At 55.9% G+C, this 16,911-nt stretch overlaps 6 protein-coding genes across 6 annotated transcripts; 2 read left to right on the forward strand and 4 right to left on the reverse strand.

Moving 5' to 3' along the window:
- Positions 1 to 460: 460 nt before the first annotated feature.
- KVR01_013018 (uncharacterized protein) lies at positions 461 to 2,336 on the forward strand. The gene is made up of 4 exons (XM_044787014.1): positions 461 to 821; positions 1,171 to 1,234; positions 1,319 to 1,624; positions 1,716 to 2,336. The coding sequence occupies exons 1-4, from the start codon at positions 789 to 791 to the stop codon at positions 1,766 to 1,768; spliced, it is 456 nt and encodes a 151-aa protein (XP_044637894.1). The 5' UTR covers positions 461 to 788; the 3' UTR covers positions 1,769 to 2,336.
- Positions 2,337 to 2,358: 22 nt separating this feature from the next.
- Positions 2,359 to 4,399, reverse strand: KVR01_013063 (uncharacterized protein). Its single transcript, XM_044789520.1, has 2 exons — positions 4,141 to 4,399; positions 2,359 to 4,089 (listed from the first exon to the last, which is right to left on the reverse strand). Exons 1-2 carry the CDS (start codon positions 4,210 to 4,212, stop codon positions 2,428 to 2,430), a joined length of 1,734 nt encoding a protein of 577 aa, XP_044637939.1. The 5' UTR covers positions 4,213 to 4,399; the 3' UTR covers positions 2,359 to 2,427.
- Positions 4,400 to 4,926: 527 nt separating this feature from the next.
- KVR01_013055 (uncharacterized protein) lies at positions 4,927 to 6,902 on the reverse strand (the record flags this gene model as incomplete). The annotated part of the gene is made up of 3 exons (XM_044789713.1): positions 4,927 to 5,685; positions 5,744 to 5,888; positions 6,100 to 6,902. 3 exons carry the CDS (start codon positions 6,900 to 6,902, stop codon positions 4,927 to 4,929), a joined length of 1,707 nt encoding a protein of 568 aa, XP_044637931.1.
- A 1,048-nt stretch (positions 6,903 to 7,950) lies between these two features.
- Positions 7,951 to 11,838, reverse strand: KVR01_013124 (uncharacterized protein). The gene is made up of 2 exons (XM_044783125.1): positions 9,013 to 11,838; positions 7,951 to 8,929 (listed from the first exon to the last, which is right to left on the reverse strand). Exons 1-2 carry the CDS (start codon positions 9,837 to 9,839, stop codon positions 8,224 to 8,226), a joined length of 1,533 nt encoding a protein of 510 aa, XP_044638000.1. The 5' UTR covers positions 9,840 to 11,838; the 3' UTR covers positions 7,951 to 8,223.
- On the forward strand, positions 10,926 to 11,708 carry KVR01_013056 (uncharacterized protein; the record flags this gene model as incomplete). Its single annotated transcript, XM_044787410.1, has 1 exon — positions 10,926 to 11,708. The coding sequence occupies one exon, from the start codon at positions 10,926 to 10,928 to the stop codon at positions 11,706 to 11,708; it is 783 nt and encodes a 260-aa protein (XP_044637932.1).
- A 471-nt stretch (positions 11,839 to 12,309) lies between the features above and the next one.
- Positions 12,310 to 13,520, reverse strand: KVR01_013027 (uncharacterized protein; the record flags this gene model as incomplete). The annotated part of the gene is made up of 2 exons (XM_044790699.1): positions 12,310 to 12,717; positions 12,909 to 13,520. 2 exons carry the CDS (start codon positions 13,518 to 13,520, stop codon positions 12,310 to 12,312), a joined length of 1,020 nt encoding a protein of 339 aa, XP_044637903.1.
- Between the last annotated feature and the right edge of the window lie 3,391 nt (positions 13,521 to 16,911).

The raw sequence follows: 16,911 nt of genomic DNA on the forward strand, positions 1-16,911 counted from the left end.
CATACCGGTATATGCCTGCCCAGGTGCAGGTATGCATGCCTGCATCTTGTGGGATCCCGACCTGATTGAGCTGGAGATGGGAATGATACTTTGACCAGTAACCCAAGTAACTTTCAGACTCTCCAGCCAGGAATCACCAACCTGTGCGGCATACCTCTGTACAGCAGCCCAGGCTCAAGCCGAGTCCACCATAGGAATGAGTGGACAGGACGAGCCGGCTGAATAAGTAGAGTCATTGCGGTGGATTGAGGATGGGAGGAGAGTGCTGCCGACACCCCGACAACCTGCAGGTACTTTTACCAGATTGCGTGGAAGTGGAAGGTGAGCGAGCTCTGAGCAGAGAAGAGGAGGCACGAACCAACGCCCAATGGGTCTCGGCTTGCGAACCGGGCAAAGGTAATTGATTACCGTTACATGCCGAGGTACTGTCCACTGATACATATGTACGGAGTAGTACGGGGTGCTCCAGTCAGGCTGCTGCATGACCAGCTGGTCTGAGTTCATCCCAGCTGGCCGCCGGATGGCATTCTTATCTTGTTTATCGCAGGTGTGGCCCGTGCACACCGCCCACCAAGGTCGATTTTTGAAATTCGGCTCCCACGCTAGCAAGAGTGGAGCCAACGGGGTGGCCGATTTTCATCCTCGACGTCTGACCTTGCCAATCTCCAACCCTCCCCTCTGAACCTCACCCACGACCAACTCCATATCCACGCCTCGCCAGCACCACCGACGACCACCCCCTTTCCTCACGTCAATCTCTCCCCAGGAAATCCATCAAACCAGTCAAAATGGGTGGCGGTATCTCTGTTCGCGATGTTGATGTAGGTGTCCCAACTCTTCCAGTCTGACCGTCCCGCGCGACCTGCAAAATGGCACACACAAGAAGACGACCACACACCAAATACACCGCTCGACGACAGTCACCACGACAGACGATACGACACCCGGTCGCACCCCATACATAGCCATTGCTTCGTGAGGGGGGAGAAACCAACCCACTCAATCGACTCTGCGCATACAAATATGGAAGGGCATCGGGATGTCGACCGTTACAAGTCCTAGAGAGAAGGGGGAAGACACAATAAAAACACACCATGGAGCAGGCGTGAGGGGGTCGAAAGACCTCTGAAGACGGAATATTTGCTGATGGTGTCTTTCCTTGATCTGCAGTCGCACAAGTTCATCAACGCCTACGCTGCGTTCCTGAAGCGTCAGGGCAAGCTGCCCATCCCCGGTATGTCTAATCACCAGCTCTGACTTTGTTATAAAACACCCTTCCGAAAACTTTTCTTGCTGACCATGGAATCCACCCATCCAGGTTGGGTTGACACGGTCAAGACCGGCCCCGCCAAGGAGATGCCCCCCCAGGACATCGACTGGTTCTACATCCGCGCCGCCGCCGTCGCCCGCGCCGTCTACCTGCGCAAGACCATCGGTGTCGGCCGCCTCCGCAAGATCCACGGTACCGCCAAGAACCGTGGTGCCCGCCCCTCCAAGCACGTCAACGCCTCCGGCTCCGTCGACCGCAAGGTCCTGCAGTCCCTCGAGAAGATCAACATTGTCGAGATCGACGAGGAGAAGGGCGGCCGCCGCATCACCCAGGCCGGCCAGCGTGATCTGGACCGTACGTCTTGCCCCCCTGTCTTGAGCTTTCCCCGGGCTGTACAAGTCCCATCTGATGGCTCTGAATGCCGTGCTGACTTGTACTGCTATAGGCATTGCTGCCCAGACCGTCGCCGCTGAGGACGAGGAGGAGGACGACGAGTAAACTGTCGGTCTGGAAACATGACTGGCGGTGGCGTTGTCGGGTTTGGACTTTTTAACTATGGATTGCTTGGTCATCGGCGTCAAAAAAATGGATCACAATGGAAATGATTCAACGGATTTTCGTCTCGGATTTGGGGAAATGATACCACGTCAACATGACCGACCCTTCCCGCCGCTTCTCCTTTGTTGCCGGTGAAATGCTATTGCAGAGACCAAAATCCAAGTTCGCCTGTCAAACCCCAACATGATGTTTGCAAGCAGTGGCAAATAAATGTGATCGGCTCTATGCCCGTGTCTGAGGACCACAGTGTCTGTCTCCTTGAAACAACATTGAAGTCCTGTTCGCATGTCGAATACATGATAGCCCATGGCAGTACATGGTGAGGATGAGGATGGAAGCGCAAGTAGGTATGTCTTTGGGATACCCCCTGCTGGGTTCCTTCATCCAAACTTGTCTCACGAGCCATGTAAATGTGCGCCGTCACGAGAAGCCACCAGGCAGCCCCTCCTTTCCCCTGGCTGGAATACTACCTATAGGTATATCATATTATATAGCATGAGCAACCTCACACCCGCCCCCCCCCCCCTGTTCTCGTGCATAGACAGTCGGACCTTGAACAACCACAACCGCCACACCCCAAGCCCAGACATCCACCCATCTCACGACGAGAACTGCACCGCGAGCCCGACCCCCTGGAAGGGCGCGTCCAGCCTGCGGAGGTCGACGTCGGTGCCCAGGCTGAACAGGAGCGACTTGTACCGGCCCTCGTACATGAGCCCGACCCGCATGTGCTGGTCGCAGCGGCACTTGACCACGCCGGCCGGCGAGTCCTCGCCCGCGCCGTCGTCCCCGCCGTCCCCGCCGTCGTCTCCTGTAGTGGCGGTGGCCAGCCTCGCCCCTGTGGAAGGATCGTAGACCTCTGCCGCGGGCGTGGTGGTCTTGTCGGCCCCGTCGCTGTCGAGCCGCCACTCCAGCTTCGCCTGGAAGCTGCGCTGGTACATGGGGGTCCTCGTCGTAGCTGGTGATGTGCTCGTTGTTGTTGTTTGTGTTGTTGTGGTGGTGGTGGTGGTGGGCGAGGCCGCCGCGGCGTTCTTGATCAGGTTGTTGCTGGCCTCCCTGGCGTGCATGGCCTCGGCCAGGCTCGGGTCGATGCCGTGGTCCAGCCCCGCCCTGGCAGCGAGGACCGCCTCGGCCTCCTGCTGCTGCTGCCGCCGCTGCTGCTGCGGGATATCAGCCGGGCCCGGGCCAGCACCTTCACCTTCATCACCACCAGCACCGGCACCAGCACCAGCATCCGACGACGCCACCGCCCCTCCCCCCCTCCGCCCCCCGCCGCCCCGCCACAGCTCCACGCCCACGGCCCAGTCGCTCTCGTAGCTGTAGACGTTGAAGCCGAACTCGCTGGCCAGCGTGCAGCCGCGGCCGGCCATGACGGCGTAGGTGGCGCTGAAGTGGCCCAGCAGGTTGAAGGTCAGGGCCGCCGTCAGCGGGGTGCCCGCGTGCGTCGGGAGGGTCTGGAACCGCCCGCCCAGGCTGAGCCCGCCCGACTTGTTGAGCAGGCCGTAGTAGATCTCGCCGCCGACGCTGAAGCGCCCGTTGACGCGCTCCCTGTCGGCGTTGCTGCTGCCGCCGTTGCCGTTGTTGTTGTTGTTGTTGTGATGATGACTGCTGCTGCTGCTGCTGCTGATTCCGGGCGTTGCGGCTGTGCTGGACGGGCTGCCCTCGCCGGGGGAGGCGGTGGTGGTCGGTATCGCCGTGCTCGGGGGCAGTGATGCTGCTGCTGCACCCGGGCCCACCTCGGCGGCGCTGCTCCGCACCGGCGGGTTGCTCGCGTTCCACAGCCCCCTCAGGCCCAGGACGCCGCCGTCGGACGACGCGAGGGTCTCGATGCCGAAGCGGCCCGCGGGGTCGTCCCACGACGCCAGGGCGAGGGCGGTGCCGCCGTGGCGCAGGGACTCCTGGCTGACGGCGCGGATGGTCAGGTTGACCTCGGGGGTGACGCGGGCGGCGAGCAGGGCCTCGAGCCTGCTCTGGGGCAGGTACAGGCGGCCGTAGACGAGGCCGTGGCCGACGGCGTGGGCCGGGGCGGTGGTGGACAGCGGGCGGTAGCACCGCAGGAGGTTGGGCAGGGGGATGCGGTCGGAGCTGGTGGTGGCGGCGGTGGGCAGGGTCGAGTAGAGGTACGAGACCCAGCCGTCCTTTATGCCGATGCTGTACGACGTGCCGAACCTGGGGCGCACAAAGGACGAGAGGGTGATCCTGCTGCCCGTGGGCGTGGCAAAGTGCAGCAGCGAGCGCGATGTGAGGTCGAGGTTGGAGTACTGCCGCCAGAGTCAGCCACCTGGCACAGGAATGGGGAATACAACCCTTACACTGTTGTCATATGTGTTGCCGCCGCTGGCTGTGATGAAGGCCTCTTGGAGATACTCTATGAAGTCGCGCATCTTGGCTGATTCTCACTTGCATCGACCAAGTGATGTCGTCCCGAGGTCCAAGGCGAGGGCTCAGCGGCCCTCGCAGCGGCAACAAGGCGTCGTGAAGACTCTCAATTGGGCCAGTTCCAGGGAATATTATAGGATATCTTTTGGCATCGAATAATCTCATTCACTTTGCCTTTGGAATGTTCAAAATGAGAGAAAATGAGAGTGATGTAAGCATCATGTCCTGCTGATGCCATGGACTGCTGTTCACGACTGAAGGTCCGTGCACCCTCCCCCCTTCAACCCTTACCCGAAGCCATTCACTGATTTTATGTTACTGACGTCCACCCGCCGCCCAGGGGGAGCGACAACGACGATTTTGATGGACTCTGAACTGCATTCGTGGATATGAACATTGCATGTGCTACGGGATGAGTGAATAAGTAATTCCGTGCATTTTGGTCCAACCTGAAAACCAATCCGCAAAACAATAATAAAACCAACAATATTCACTTTTGACTTTTGAAGACTGACATCCAACCAATTCACGGGACTTTGAGCAGTCACTCCCGTTCCAACTGTTCAACGTTCTTGATAAAAACCCGGGCAGTCAGACAAAATGCAAAAATGTACCGGGCTCACCAGCCTGCTGCAAACTCTGAGCCACCGGACGGTGATGGACGAGTGACATGCATCCAGGCTTGCTTTCCCCAGGCTCTCGAATATCCTCAAGCGGACTCAAGACTGAATGGCGCGAAGTTCTTCCATGAACTTGCTGACCGCCTCCTGCGCGTTGGCCAGGTTGCTCTCACTCTCCCAAGTGTCGTTCTCGTCCGGAAACCCTCTCCATTTCACGAGGAACCATCGCGCGCCGTCTCTTTCTTCCGTCGCCACGATATCTTCCACTTCCCACTCCTGCGACGGCAAGGGCGACATGCTGCCTGGCTGATTTTGTGAGCCCATGCCCTCGGAAAGGCCGGCTGGGCTGGGAGGGGTCGATCTTCGCGACAGCTCGTTGATTCGGGCGAGCGATTGTGGTGTCGGCAAGGCCTGGACGTTGCGCGAGGGCGGCGTCACGTAGAGCTTCGGATACGGATAGCTATCGTACGGAGGCTCCTGGCTGACTGCTGACCCTTCCTTCGGGTAGTCGGGCCCTGACACCCGCTCGGGCGCACTGGTTGACCGATGGCTCGTCCGTTTCCGAGGGGTCGTCGGGTCAGTACGCGTGTTCACATTGTCACCTTGCTGGGGATCCGCAGGATCATCATGGAGGCCGGTAGCTGTATCGTCTCCGCCGTCGAGAAGGCCAAGCTCATCGTCGATCAGCTCCGCATTTTCGTCGGCACCTGAATCATACGGAGCTCCTGTGACTGGCCTGGCACTTCCATCTGGCTGGATCCAGAGCTGTGGCGTCTTCTTCCTCTTCACCTCGGTGTACCATTTGTGGAATTCAACTCGAAACACGAGGCCAGTCTTCTGGTTCAAGACTTCAAGGAACTAGAGGTAAGTTTAGCTATAGTTCTTGCACAAACAATTGACGCCATGCACCACTTACCCGCAGACAGTTTCGACACGCAACCTCATGATTGAGGTGGATTACTGTCTCTCGCAGCCCAGGTGGTAAAATACCAAGCTGACCCTTCAGCAGGGCAACGGTATCTTCTGTGAGCTCCTCAGTACCGGACACATGGAAAACTGCCCTTTTCAAGACAAACAGAGCCAACTGTTTCTGAGGCCAGGGTCAATAATTGTTTCCAAGGCAACGAAACGCAGTGGTAATGGGGATCCTTACTTCAGCGTGGCAAGCCCAGAAAGCACCTTTCTTTTCAAAATCCGTGCCGGGGAAATGCTGGATGGAAGTCAGTAGGTGAACCACCAAAAAGGATGTGTTCAATACTAACATAGTCAAACCCATTGGCGGGAAGCTTGAAATTCAGAAGCGGCGCCGCCCGCATCATAAGCCCCGTGTAGATTGTGTTGTCGAGGGTGTTTGTTGATGCGACGGTCCCATCTCTCTTAACACCCCAGCCGGAGACAGCGAACATGTCAGTGTGGCTCCCGTCCACACCCAGAATCACGCCGATGCATTTCCTGGCGGGGTGAGTGCGCTCATTCGCCGCAACGCATCTCCCTTCCACAAACTCTAGCTGTTTGCCATCTGAAGACGGGAGGAACACAGCACGCCTGGGCAAATCGTGTACAGATTGCTGCTGGCTGATTTGATTCATGTGCGCAGGAGCTTGGGGCCGAGACTGAGCCCGGGCTTCTTGCTGAGCCGCTGCATGTTCTTGGGTGCGACGCATGTTGGTTCGACGCCTTGTAACCTGCAAGCCCTTCAGTACTCTGTAGATATCTCTCCGCCCCCCCGTGTCGGGCTTTCGGCTGGCAATCTTGTTGCACTGATGAAGGAGATTTTGGAAAAATTTGAATCGCGGCTCCGCATAGTCCAACAGTGTGTAGCCGTGGCTGTCTTTTGAATTCGGTGAGGCTTTTTTTCCCCAAAGAAGCAGGAAGATGTCACTTCGTCCGTATAAGGCTGCGAGCATGAGAGGTGTTATTTTGTCTGCAGTGAGCGCGTTCACACCATACTCCCGTTCATGGACAATCCAGCGAACATGGGCGTAGCTGCCTTTCAAAACGGCGAGATGCAAAGGCGTCAGGCCATCGAGTTCCGGGGCCGAGCTCTTGGCTTCCTCAGCCTTCATCTCCGCCATGTTTGCGACGAGGCGGATGCGAATTCCTTCCATGGAAAGTCAGTTGCGTTTCGCAGTGATTCCGAAGTGAGGGGGCTCCTCAAGCTCGCTGAAAGGCAACAACGCAGAAGCAACACGGCAAAATCGACTACAAGACATGATTGCAGGTAACGTGGTACACGAACGAGGACGGTACATGATTGAGTAAGCGATAGATGAATCAAAAGCAGTGTCTTCTTTGGCAGGAGCTCACCAGTGACTGATATTTCTCTGAAGAAGCTGGAGATATCGATGGCTGCACAGGCGTAAGGGGTGTTGTAGCCGAGCGCCCCGGTCGCCTCGAGGGCAGGCCGTTCGGGGGAAGGACCTGTGGTGATGTGAGGTTGCAGACGACTTTTGCAAAGTTGTCAGAGGGGTTAAAAGAGCCTTCCTTTGCTGGCCGAGGGTACGCAAGGCCACCAAAGACGTAGACAAACGGAGATACTTTGCTTTCGAGAGTCTTGACCTCCAGGGCTGTTGATTTGACGAAGGTGATGATATCGCTTGAGTTGGAATGTGAATTTGAAGCTGAAATCCCAAGTTGAAACCACGAGAAGAATGGTGTGAAGTCGAGGAGAGGAAGTGGTGAGTGGTGAAAAGTGGTTGACTAAAGAAGAAAACGCCAGCACCAGCTAGTGGCTGGCGCTGTGGAAGATCGAAGGTAGTTTGGGTCAGGAAGTTCAGATGAAGGAAGCTGATAGTCTTAGAAAAGAGCGAGTGTGTTGAAGGGCACCTGGACATAGCAAAGGATACGTACACGCATGTCTGTCGTCTTCCTGGAACAACTTCAATATTGATTGGATTTTTGATATATGCACTATTAACTTGAAAGCTGTGGTATACCATGCTGGCCACTCGTTCTGCTGTTTCTACGGCATTGAATACTCAAGTACGCATGTCCCAGTGTGGGCACAGTGGTCATGAAGTTGGACATGCTGTCGCAGCAGGCCGACCTCAATCGCTCTTACGGCAAAGCCGATGTGGACAGCATCGACTCATTGTCGGCAACGCCAGTTTACCAGTCTACGAAGGCAAAGTCTACTCCGCTTTCAGACTTACCTGACATACGGTAGCTTCGAAGGTCAGCCTTTACAGCCTGTGGACGCACCTCACAGAAGTCACGTCATTGCCAACCACATTATTCAACTCAATTTGCCGAGTGGATCATTCCCGTCTGTCGAGTTGAGTGATTGGATCTAGTCTGAACTTGTGTTCAAACCAAGCTATCCATGTAGGCAGAATGCTGCCCTCAGGCGAGTGACCTCCCGATCCAGTGCAATGCACCTTGTTGCCCCGCAAATGCTTACCGACCGATGTACTTCAGCTCCAGCCACCGCAAGGGAACGAACAAGACCAGGGTAAAGACCAAGGTCAGCTCGTTTGCGACATCCCCGCCAGCGCTCCCCAGCAGCTTGCCTATGGGGCCCGTGAACCAGGTCTGCACCATACCGAGGACCCAGCCGACGACGCCGACCAGGAACGCAACCAGCGCAGCGAGGCCCAGGGGCAGCCTCGCGGGGTCATTCCAGGCCTCGAGGTCGTAGTTGTCGCAGCTGCCCTTGCGGAACACGTAGTGCTCGCACCAGAGGATGACGAAGAACGAGGTGGCCCAGTAGCCCAGCAGGGCGAGGAAGTTCTGCAGGTACGCGTTGAGGTTCTCCCTGCCGCCGGCGGCGATGCCCAGGGTGATGCCGAAGAGCACGACGGTCCAGACGAAACGGGGGATGCGGGCGAGGGGCCGTGCGAACTGCTGCACCGACAGGGCCGACGAGTAGAGGTTGATGCAGTTCATGCCGATGCCGGCGAGGACCAGCACGACGAGGATGAACTTGGCGAAGCCGCGCGGGAACAGCATGGTCTGGAGGAGGAAGCCGACCCCCTGCTGCTCGTACACATCGGCGAGCTCCTGGTCGACGCCCATGGTGGAGCCCACGCAGCCAAGGACCATGCCAATGCAGGTGGAGATGCCGATACCCATGGTGGTGAGCGTAAAGACCTTGAACTTGGAGCTACAGGGCGAGCATGTCAGAACCAGCCCAGCCACTCACTCAGTCTTTCTCAGCCCACGCCAAAAGAATATGGGGCCACATACGTGTTGATAGGATGCTGGACGTAGTAGTCTGCAGCAATGGTGGCCCACGACACGGACGAGCCGTAGACGATGGCCAGCAGCGACAGCACGGCGCCGGCCTTGTCGTCGCCGGCCAGGGTGCTCTTGGTCGCAACATCGGCACGGGGGGCCATCTCGCCGTACATGATCATGAAGAGCACGAAAAAGACGGCCCACGCGTACTTCTGGTACTCGAGGATGGCGCGCAGGCCGCAGAAGTTGAGGGCCGAGCTGCAGACGGCGATGATGACGATGCCGACGATGGAGCTCAGCCTGCCGTCCGACACGGCCGAGAGCGCGGAGCCGGCGGTGATGGAGCCGACGGCGCTCCACCCGATCTGCGAGATGACATTGAGGGCGGCCAGGATCTTGGACGGGTACCAGCCGAAGCTGTACCGGGCGATGGACATCTGCCGCAGGCCCGTCCCGGGGCCGAGCGTGGCGCACCACCCGGCCACCGAGGCGCCCAGCAGCGTGCCGAAGATGGTGATGGGGATGCTCTGGCCGAGGTCCAGCCCAAACTCCCAGCCCAGGAACCCCGTCGACAGGCACGAGACGTTCATGGTCGCGCCCGCCCACAGCAGCGCCATCGTGGCCTGCTCGTGCCACGACTGCGGCCGCTTGTCCTCGGGCCGCATCCGCTGGATCGCCTGCGACTCGATGCCCAGCTTGGAGTCCATCGTCGCCTCCAGCGACATGAGCTTGTCCAACATGCCCGAGTTGCCGCTGCCCACGGACTCGGACGCCGAGTCGGCGGGCTGCGACCCGACCCGGTCGAGCTTCTTCTCCTCGTCGTAAGCTGGAGCCATCTTGTTGACTGGCGGCCGTGGTCCGGTGTTGTTGTCGTCGGTGGTTGGAGATCACTGATCAGGCTGCTCACTCAGGCAGGTGTTCTCGTCTCCCCCATCTTGGGAGGGAGAGGGAGAGAGAGAGAGAAGGAAGAGAGAAGGAGAAGAATCCGGAAGCTGGACACGCGACACTCGTGCTTGGACCCTATGTGCGTTGTGAATTTTTTCCGCTCGTGTGGGCGTTGTGGAGCGGACCCTTTACGTACCTGTTGCATTATCCCCCGTACGTAAGGAGTTTCCCAGGCTGCCCAGGGTTCTTTCCATGGCCCTTCTACGGCCTATTCTTATCTGCTGGTCCACATTTACGAGGGTCCCGAAAGGCCCTAGACGCTTGATAGCGTCTCGCCATATTGCCACAACGGTTCGACCGAAGGGGCGCCGGTCCATACCGTGTGGGAATAAACGACAGGGTCGACGCGGTCTCGCGAGGCCAAAGCCTGGCATGACTATGACAGATGGATTTTAGTTTTTTTGGCATGTTTTGGATTGACATCCAGGGTTGGACCCTGACGCCCATGAAGAGTTCCAAGGTTGTTCGGATGTTGCCGGCACCACTCATCCAGCGCCGTCTGACAACACTCATCCAGAGATGTAGCATGTTGTCAGCAGACGCCTTACAAGATGTGGGCAACGACGAATATCTAACGCATTTTTTAAGACGTGTTCATTTTAAGCCTCCTGATGCTCATTCTTTGGACAGCATCGAGGCAGCTGGCGTGGTGTTGAGGGTGACTCAGGCATTTGGAGTCCTCTCACATGGCTCAAGGCAGCCAGCCATGCCAGGTCACAAGGGGCGCAGCCTGGGCAGATGACCAGGCTCAGCAGTCACATCTCCAACCCGGCTTATCAAAACAGAGGTTAAGAAGAAAAGAAGACCAGAACTCCTCGACATTTTTGCTTCCTCCTACATCGAATTAGCATCGTCCTTTCTTTAGAGCATACACTTAGACTCAGACACGTCTCACCTGCTAATACTACACGCCCAACATTCGTATCGACTGGTATATATCAAATTACGGCAAAACTCCCAGGAGGTCCAGTCAGACAATGGCACCTCAATATCCAAACATCTCATCCCGTCGCTCGAGGCCCCGGCAGGCGAGGCCTGTCCTGAGACCTTCTCGCGAGCGGAGCGATGTCACCCGGCGGCTCGGACAGCATGCACTGCGGAACGCAGCAGGCAGGTATCCACAGCAGCGGGAGCCGCATGGCGGGAGAAGCAGCAGCAGGAACGGGCATGGCGGGCAGCAAGGAGGTCGCGGGAGCGGAAGCCAGCACAGCGACGGGGGCTCTGGGCTGGGCCAGGCGGCAATGAGCATGTTGGTTGGCCAGTTGCTCGAGGAAGTCGTCGACTACGTCGTCCGTCACAACTTCTTCCGGCGCCAGAAGGACTCGCCATCCGAGGAGGCCGCAAAGGGTACGGCCACGGCGACATCAGCAAGGGCAGCCGAACAGCAGCCGCAGCCGCAGCCGCAGCCACAGCCTCACTTACAGCAGTCCCCGTCCCAGTCCTCGCTCGAGGATAGGCAGCGGCGCCGCCGCCACAGGCGGGGCGAGGTTCTCATGAGCTCGCTAGACCGGCTCTCGGCCGAGCTGGAGACGACGTACGATGCGCTGATGCGCGTCAGCCATACCCCCACGGCTCAAATCTCCTCGGGCGATGAGCCCCTGATCTCGAACGTCGATGAGCTGCGACGGGCCATCACCCGGAGCCTGGCCCGGATAGAGTCTGTTCGGCACCATCATCGAGCTACCAGGCGAGGATCCAGGAGTGTAAGGGCCACGAGGAGGGGTTCGACCGTTTCCAGGGGTGGGTCTGATGCTCGGTAGCTGGTGTGATTTGGGATTGATATGCGGCGTCTGCTCGCTTCATTGTTCATTCACTTGAGGTTTCATCTTTTCTCTTGATGTATCATAACTAGACTGTGTGCTTCCGATTCGACTCTTTTTCACCACTTCAGAATTCAAGCCTCACCGACCATTTTACCATGTATAAACATTGAGCCTTGAAAACATTTATATTTCGTGACCCATGCCCAACGTGCAATCATGGCAGATCAGTTCCTGGGTTTGCGTAGCCACCTATATGGATACAAATACAATTTCTGAGCATGATTCGACAGACTGTAAACTATCATTAGTACTGTACTTCGGAATGGGTGTCAGAGTGATTAGCATTTACATTCCTAGACAGTTTCTGTACAGCCCGAGATAATAATTATGTACTCTCACATGGCACACCTTTTGACGGTCACGATTGAACAGACCTTAGGAAGCATGTTATCAAAATTTGTCAATTTGCATTAATCATCGTCTCATGGTCTCCAAAGTGACCTTGACCGATCCACTAGTTATGGGTAGACGCTTGTGTGAACTCGACAAGCGCGAGGCGACGATGGGTCTCAGGCTGAGATTGCAATGAATGCTCTCTTTAACATCCATAGTTTCCTTTCGCGTCGCCAGCAGGGCCATTGTAGTCCCAATACCAATCTCCCTCATTCCGGCACGGGCCTATGACACAGTATTGACCGCCGTTGATGCCCTCTTTGTTCGGGGAGAAGAGAATGAATGGGTCGGTCTTGTGTTCCCACCCACATGAGTTTTGGAAGTCATTCTGCACCCTGTATGCGGTATGAGCGAACTTGTACCAAACACACACAGTCTCGCCCTTGTGGCCGGTGCATTCGTAGTTGGTGCCTGTCTTCCAATCCTGTTGGACATAGAAATCGCCCGAGATCCATTTCTCTAGAGGCATACTTGCAGTGTAGGAAACGGAGACACCGCCTGGGTTATTGAACGACGAAACGCAGGTCTCTTGGTCTCCACAGACTTTTCCGACCTGTGAGGATTCTTGTGTCAGCCCCTGTTTAATTTCTGCTCCTCAATAAGTGTGTAGAGAAATATCGCGGTCAGGATACTGTTGATTAATATTATCTTATCAAGACTTTATGGCTCCACGGGACAAGGGACATTTGGCATAAATGCGCCTGTCAAGCCCGCCAGATACACAGATAAGAAACAAGTACTTACGCTCAACTGACGATGGTAAAAGTTCTGGTGAGGATCACCACAGGACCACCGGATAGTGTCTGCGTCTTCATCGATGCAGTCCTGACGAGGGCGAATCGGAATGTTCTCCGTCTGGTTGCGGCTGTTTGGGTCCGAGAGCGCGCGTGTAGCTAGGTTCAGGGTCTTTGAAAGGGTATGAGCATCCTTTGCGATGCACTCCGTAACATGGAGCCTGCTCAACGGCGAAATTTCGAACTCGGAAGGTATGGTGACAGTGCAGGATGTGACAGCTTCCACATCGTTATACATGCGACCACACGTGATACCGCCAGAGTAATCGAAGCGTTCGTGGATCTGGTAGGTATTCGGGCCGACAGTGAGGTTGCCGCTGCCACGTTCATCGACATCGAAGATGATGGGCAGGTTTGCGAAGCTGCCTGTATTGAGGGTTGCCGAGCAGTCTCGTCCCACAAGAGCACCACGGGAAAGGGCGTCGACTGAGGCTCTGGAGTTAACCCTGTGATAGACCACCGTGAGTTCCTGTCTGTCATTGGGGACCTCCAGTTTGGCTGGCCAAGCCAATGCGAAGGAAAGGAATGGCATCAGAGCCACGACGAAAGTGAAGAGATTCATTTTGGTGAGTGTGCTGATCAGAACTGTTGAGAAAAGAGCAGCTTTGAAGGCACCGCGGGACTGGGGATTCTTTTTCCAAGTAAGTTCAAATTCAAGTTCAGTGGAGGAATCTGCAACCGACTGCCCCAAGTTTAGGTGTCCAGGTATTTGTATTTGTTTAAGGCGTTTGTACCTCCCTTTGCTGGCAACACCGACCTTGCGTGACTTCCCTACATGGTGCAAACCAGTTGACGCTTGATGCGAATGAATGTCCCTGATGCAAGCCTGGGGCTTCAGACGAGTTGAACACCTATGATAGTTTCCAAGCCTGAATTTAACCTTTCTGAATGAGACAAATACCTCCGCTGTTTGAGTTTCTAAAGAGACCACTCGCTGCCAACAGACACATCGAGCCTTCCGTTTGCTCAACATGAAAATGTGATCATCTGGCAGAGCTTGGGGATTCAACAAGTTGAAGGTGTAACTAAGTATATATTCAATGGCATAAGGGTGTTTAATAACTCTATCCTACATTTGCTAAAATAAAAACAGACGATTGCCCAAGAAAATACGTATCCCACGCAGCTTAAGACCGCACATCAATAATTGTGCTGAAGTTTCAGTGTCTCGCTCAGAGCTCAAGTGCAAATCCAATATGCAAACGACCATGAAAGCTCAGCCATCGCTTCCCCGTATCCGAATTGGCATCTCCACGAGTAAATCACCCCCTAGACTCGGGCTCGCAGAACTTCGTCATACAGTGATCGACCACCGGGAACACCTGGCGGTCACAATAACTACCTGAAGTCCATCATCAGATATAACATCAAAATATCACACCGCTCGCAATAAAACCTAGTCAAATAACTTGATCACGTTCTTCAACGCCTTACACCCCAAGCCTCTCATCAAAAGTCTCATTCATGCTGGCGGATCAGCGACCGGAGCCGGCGCGGGCGGGGGCGGAGCCCCCGAGCTCTCTGAAGACGTCTTGGAGCCTTTTGAGCCGTGGCGCCGATGGCGCCGCCGCCGTTTGTTGTTAAATCGTACCGAGTACCTGTACCGGTACAGGAACACGAAGCTCGCGATGATGAAGACTGCGAGGAGGACGCCGACTACGATCCCGATGGTAGTGTTTGTACTCGAGCTGGTGTCCCGCTTCCACACATCCACCCACCTCGTGAGGTGTGACAAGCTCGACTCGGAGGAGATCGCATCTGATGCCGAGGGGGCCCGGGCCCTGGGCGACAGGGTGGAGGAGGTGAGCGGGCGGTAGTACAGCGGGATATACATCCAATTCTTGGTCCTGGTGGTCTATTTTATATTCAAGCAGTCTTGCTGAGACGGTGAGGGTTTGACCACGGGGTGATGCCGAGTAGGGACGCAAACGACATGTCTAACTAATAGGTTCGACCAAGAACAATGATGCATGCGTGGAAGAAGCGAGACAGGAGAGAGAAATGCACATGGACACCGTTGTACCTGGAAGGGACCGGGGTCTGAGCTCATTTTTTAACTTTTTCCCCCTGGACCTGCCATCCTATCTTCCTTGCGGCCCGGCGGACAACGTGTGTTAGTTAGGAGCCACCTCGGAGTGCTACCCACCTGTAGACCTGCACATCGTGCGCGGACGACCTCGGCGGCAGAGCAATCATGATGTGACACCTCACACAAGGCGAACCGAGATCCTTCCACGCGAGTCCCACGCCAGTCGTGCGCCACCCCAGATGCAATGCTCTTGTCATTGCCAAAACGCTTCTCACTAAGAGAAGCCTGGAATGACGACGGCGGCTTCCAGGTATCGCGGGAATGGAGGAATCGGGAGGGGCAGGTATGTGCTGCGAACGAATAGAAACCAGGGCGGGGCGACGTGCATACAGGCTTGCATGTGGGCACCGTCAATTCCAGGGCGTTCCCCCACTGATTCGACAATGCTGCAGGTCTCAAGCCTCCTGCTTGCCCCGTATTCGTCCATCAGCGACAACTTGCAGCGCGGAACTACTGCAGGCTCTCCCACGCCCGGGATTGGCTTCCGGGCATCATGAAATCGCGCTGCAAATTACGGAAACTGCAAACGGTGCAACGGTGCGGTGATTCGGTCGACTCTGCGCTAATTGATTTCTTTGGTTGTCGGAATTACGTGCTTGTCACAGTCCAGTATCGCCCTATGGCACGGCTTGTTGGCCGTGGCGAATCACCCCGAGCCTGAGAGGGATATTCAGCTCGATGCTGCCCTGTGCATTTTGCATCAGCACCTGCAGCATCCCGTGGACGTGGGCTGACTGACACAGGAAAATCAATGCAGAGGATATCTAAGCGCTGAGCGTCTTGCTCCACAGAATGCTTGATAGCAAGATGCGCAGATCATGTGGCCAGCTCTGTCTGCTGTGCCACCTGCGTGCGCCAAATCTTTCCCTTGTGTCCCCATTTGAGGGAGTCCCTACTTCTTTGTACACCGTGGTCCCCTCTGTGAGTTGTCACCGGTGGCTGACAAGCAAGCTATCCCGACGCCCTCGACGACCGGAACACCCACTGCCATCCTTCGACACGCCTTGCAGACCAGTGGCTGGTCGGATCGAGTGACGAGCATGTTTCTCGTCATCATTTTGCCGATGCACTACATACAAGACAACGTCATGCAAGCCAATGGTATCTTACATGCGTGAGCAGCACCGGTGTGGGGTCGGGTGAAGGTGGTGTTGCGGCCCAACGACTACCAATTGAGCCTTATCCAATCCAGCCGTAATCTCCGGTTGCCTCAAAAGCTTCCAACCCATCGATTACTTTGCCGTCCCCTTCTAGGATTTATGATTGAGATACGCAGCAGTAATCTTTGATCATCACATCAAGTTAGAAGCCCTAGAGTACTACGATCGGGGTGACTGCCACCTAGCCCTGTTGATGAAGCGGACCTCGGGATATAACACCAATCATGAGAATGTAGGTTAGCATCTGACAAAAGACATGAGACGTAAACCGCGCCGTGTCATCGTGCAACCGACTTTGAAGATTCACTTGATACGGTACTACGAGCTTCAAGTTTGCCAAGTCTGCTTGGGTGCCTGCTACCCATCCACAGCATCAGTTCGGTCTACTTAAGTACCACCAGGAGAGACACCCGATGGAATGAATCCTAAATCCTCAACTAACTCTAGCATCCCCACTTCTACTTCCTATATCTTGAAAAAGACTGTTTTACAATGGAACCCGGCCATAAATGGTCTATCCATGTGAAAGTCAATCCTCCAAAACGTACCATAATATGGTATTATGCGGTCGTCATATTTGCTGCTATCATGCATGCAACACAAAAACAGGATCAATCGGCTATGATAACCACAACGGGCTCACCCGTGGACGTCAAGCAATACAAGCAGCACGACCGCCCACACAAGAGAAGCAAAGAAAAAGG

The sequence above is a fragment of the Diaporthe batatas genome (genome assembly GCF_019321695.1).
Source record: "Diaporthe batatas strain CRI 302-4 chromosome Unknown Contig00023, whole genome shotgun sequence".
In the NCBI taxonomy this organism is placed as follows: domain Eukaryota; kingdom Fungi; phylum Ascomycota; class Sordariomycetes; order Diaporthales; family Diaporthaceae; genus Diaporthe; species Diaporthe batatas.

Bases quoted from the DNA above. Each gene is read 5' to 3' on its own strand.
- KVR01_013063 (XM_044789520.1), bottom strand. From the start codon at position 4,212: ATGCGCGACTTCATAGAGTATCTCCAAGAGGCCTTCATCACAGCCAGC. The intron at 4,090-4,140 runs GTAAGGGTTGTA...CTCTGGCGGCAG, and splicing joins GCAACACATATGACAACAGT to TACTCCAACCTCGACCTCAC.
- KVR01_013124 (XM_044783125.1), bottom strand. From the start codon at position 9,839: ATGGCTCCAGCTTACGACGAGGAGAAGAAGCTCGACCGGGTCGGGTCG. The intron at 8,930-9,012 runs GTATGTGGCCCC...CTCGCCCTGTAG, and splicing joins GTCCAGCATCCTATCAACAC to CTCCAAGTTCAAGGTCTTTA.
- KVR01_013018 (XM_044787014.1), top strand. From the start codon at position 789: ATGGGTGGCGGTATCTCTGTTCGCGATGTTGAT. The intron at 822-1,170 runs GTAGGTGTCCCA...CTTGATCTGCAG, and splicing joins TCTCTGTTCGCGATGTTGAT to TCGCACAAGTTCATCAACGC. The intron at 1,625-1,715 runs GTACGTCTTGCC...GTACTGCTATAG, and splicing joins CGGCCAGCGTGATCTGGACC to GCATTGCTGCCCAGACCGTC.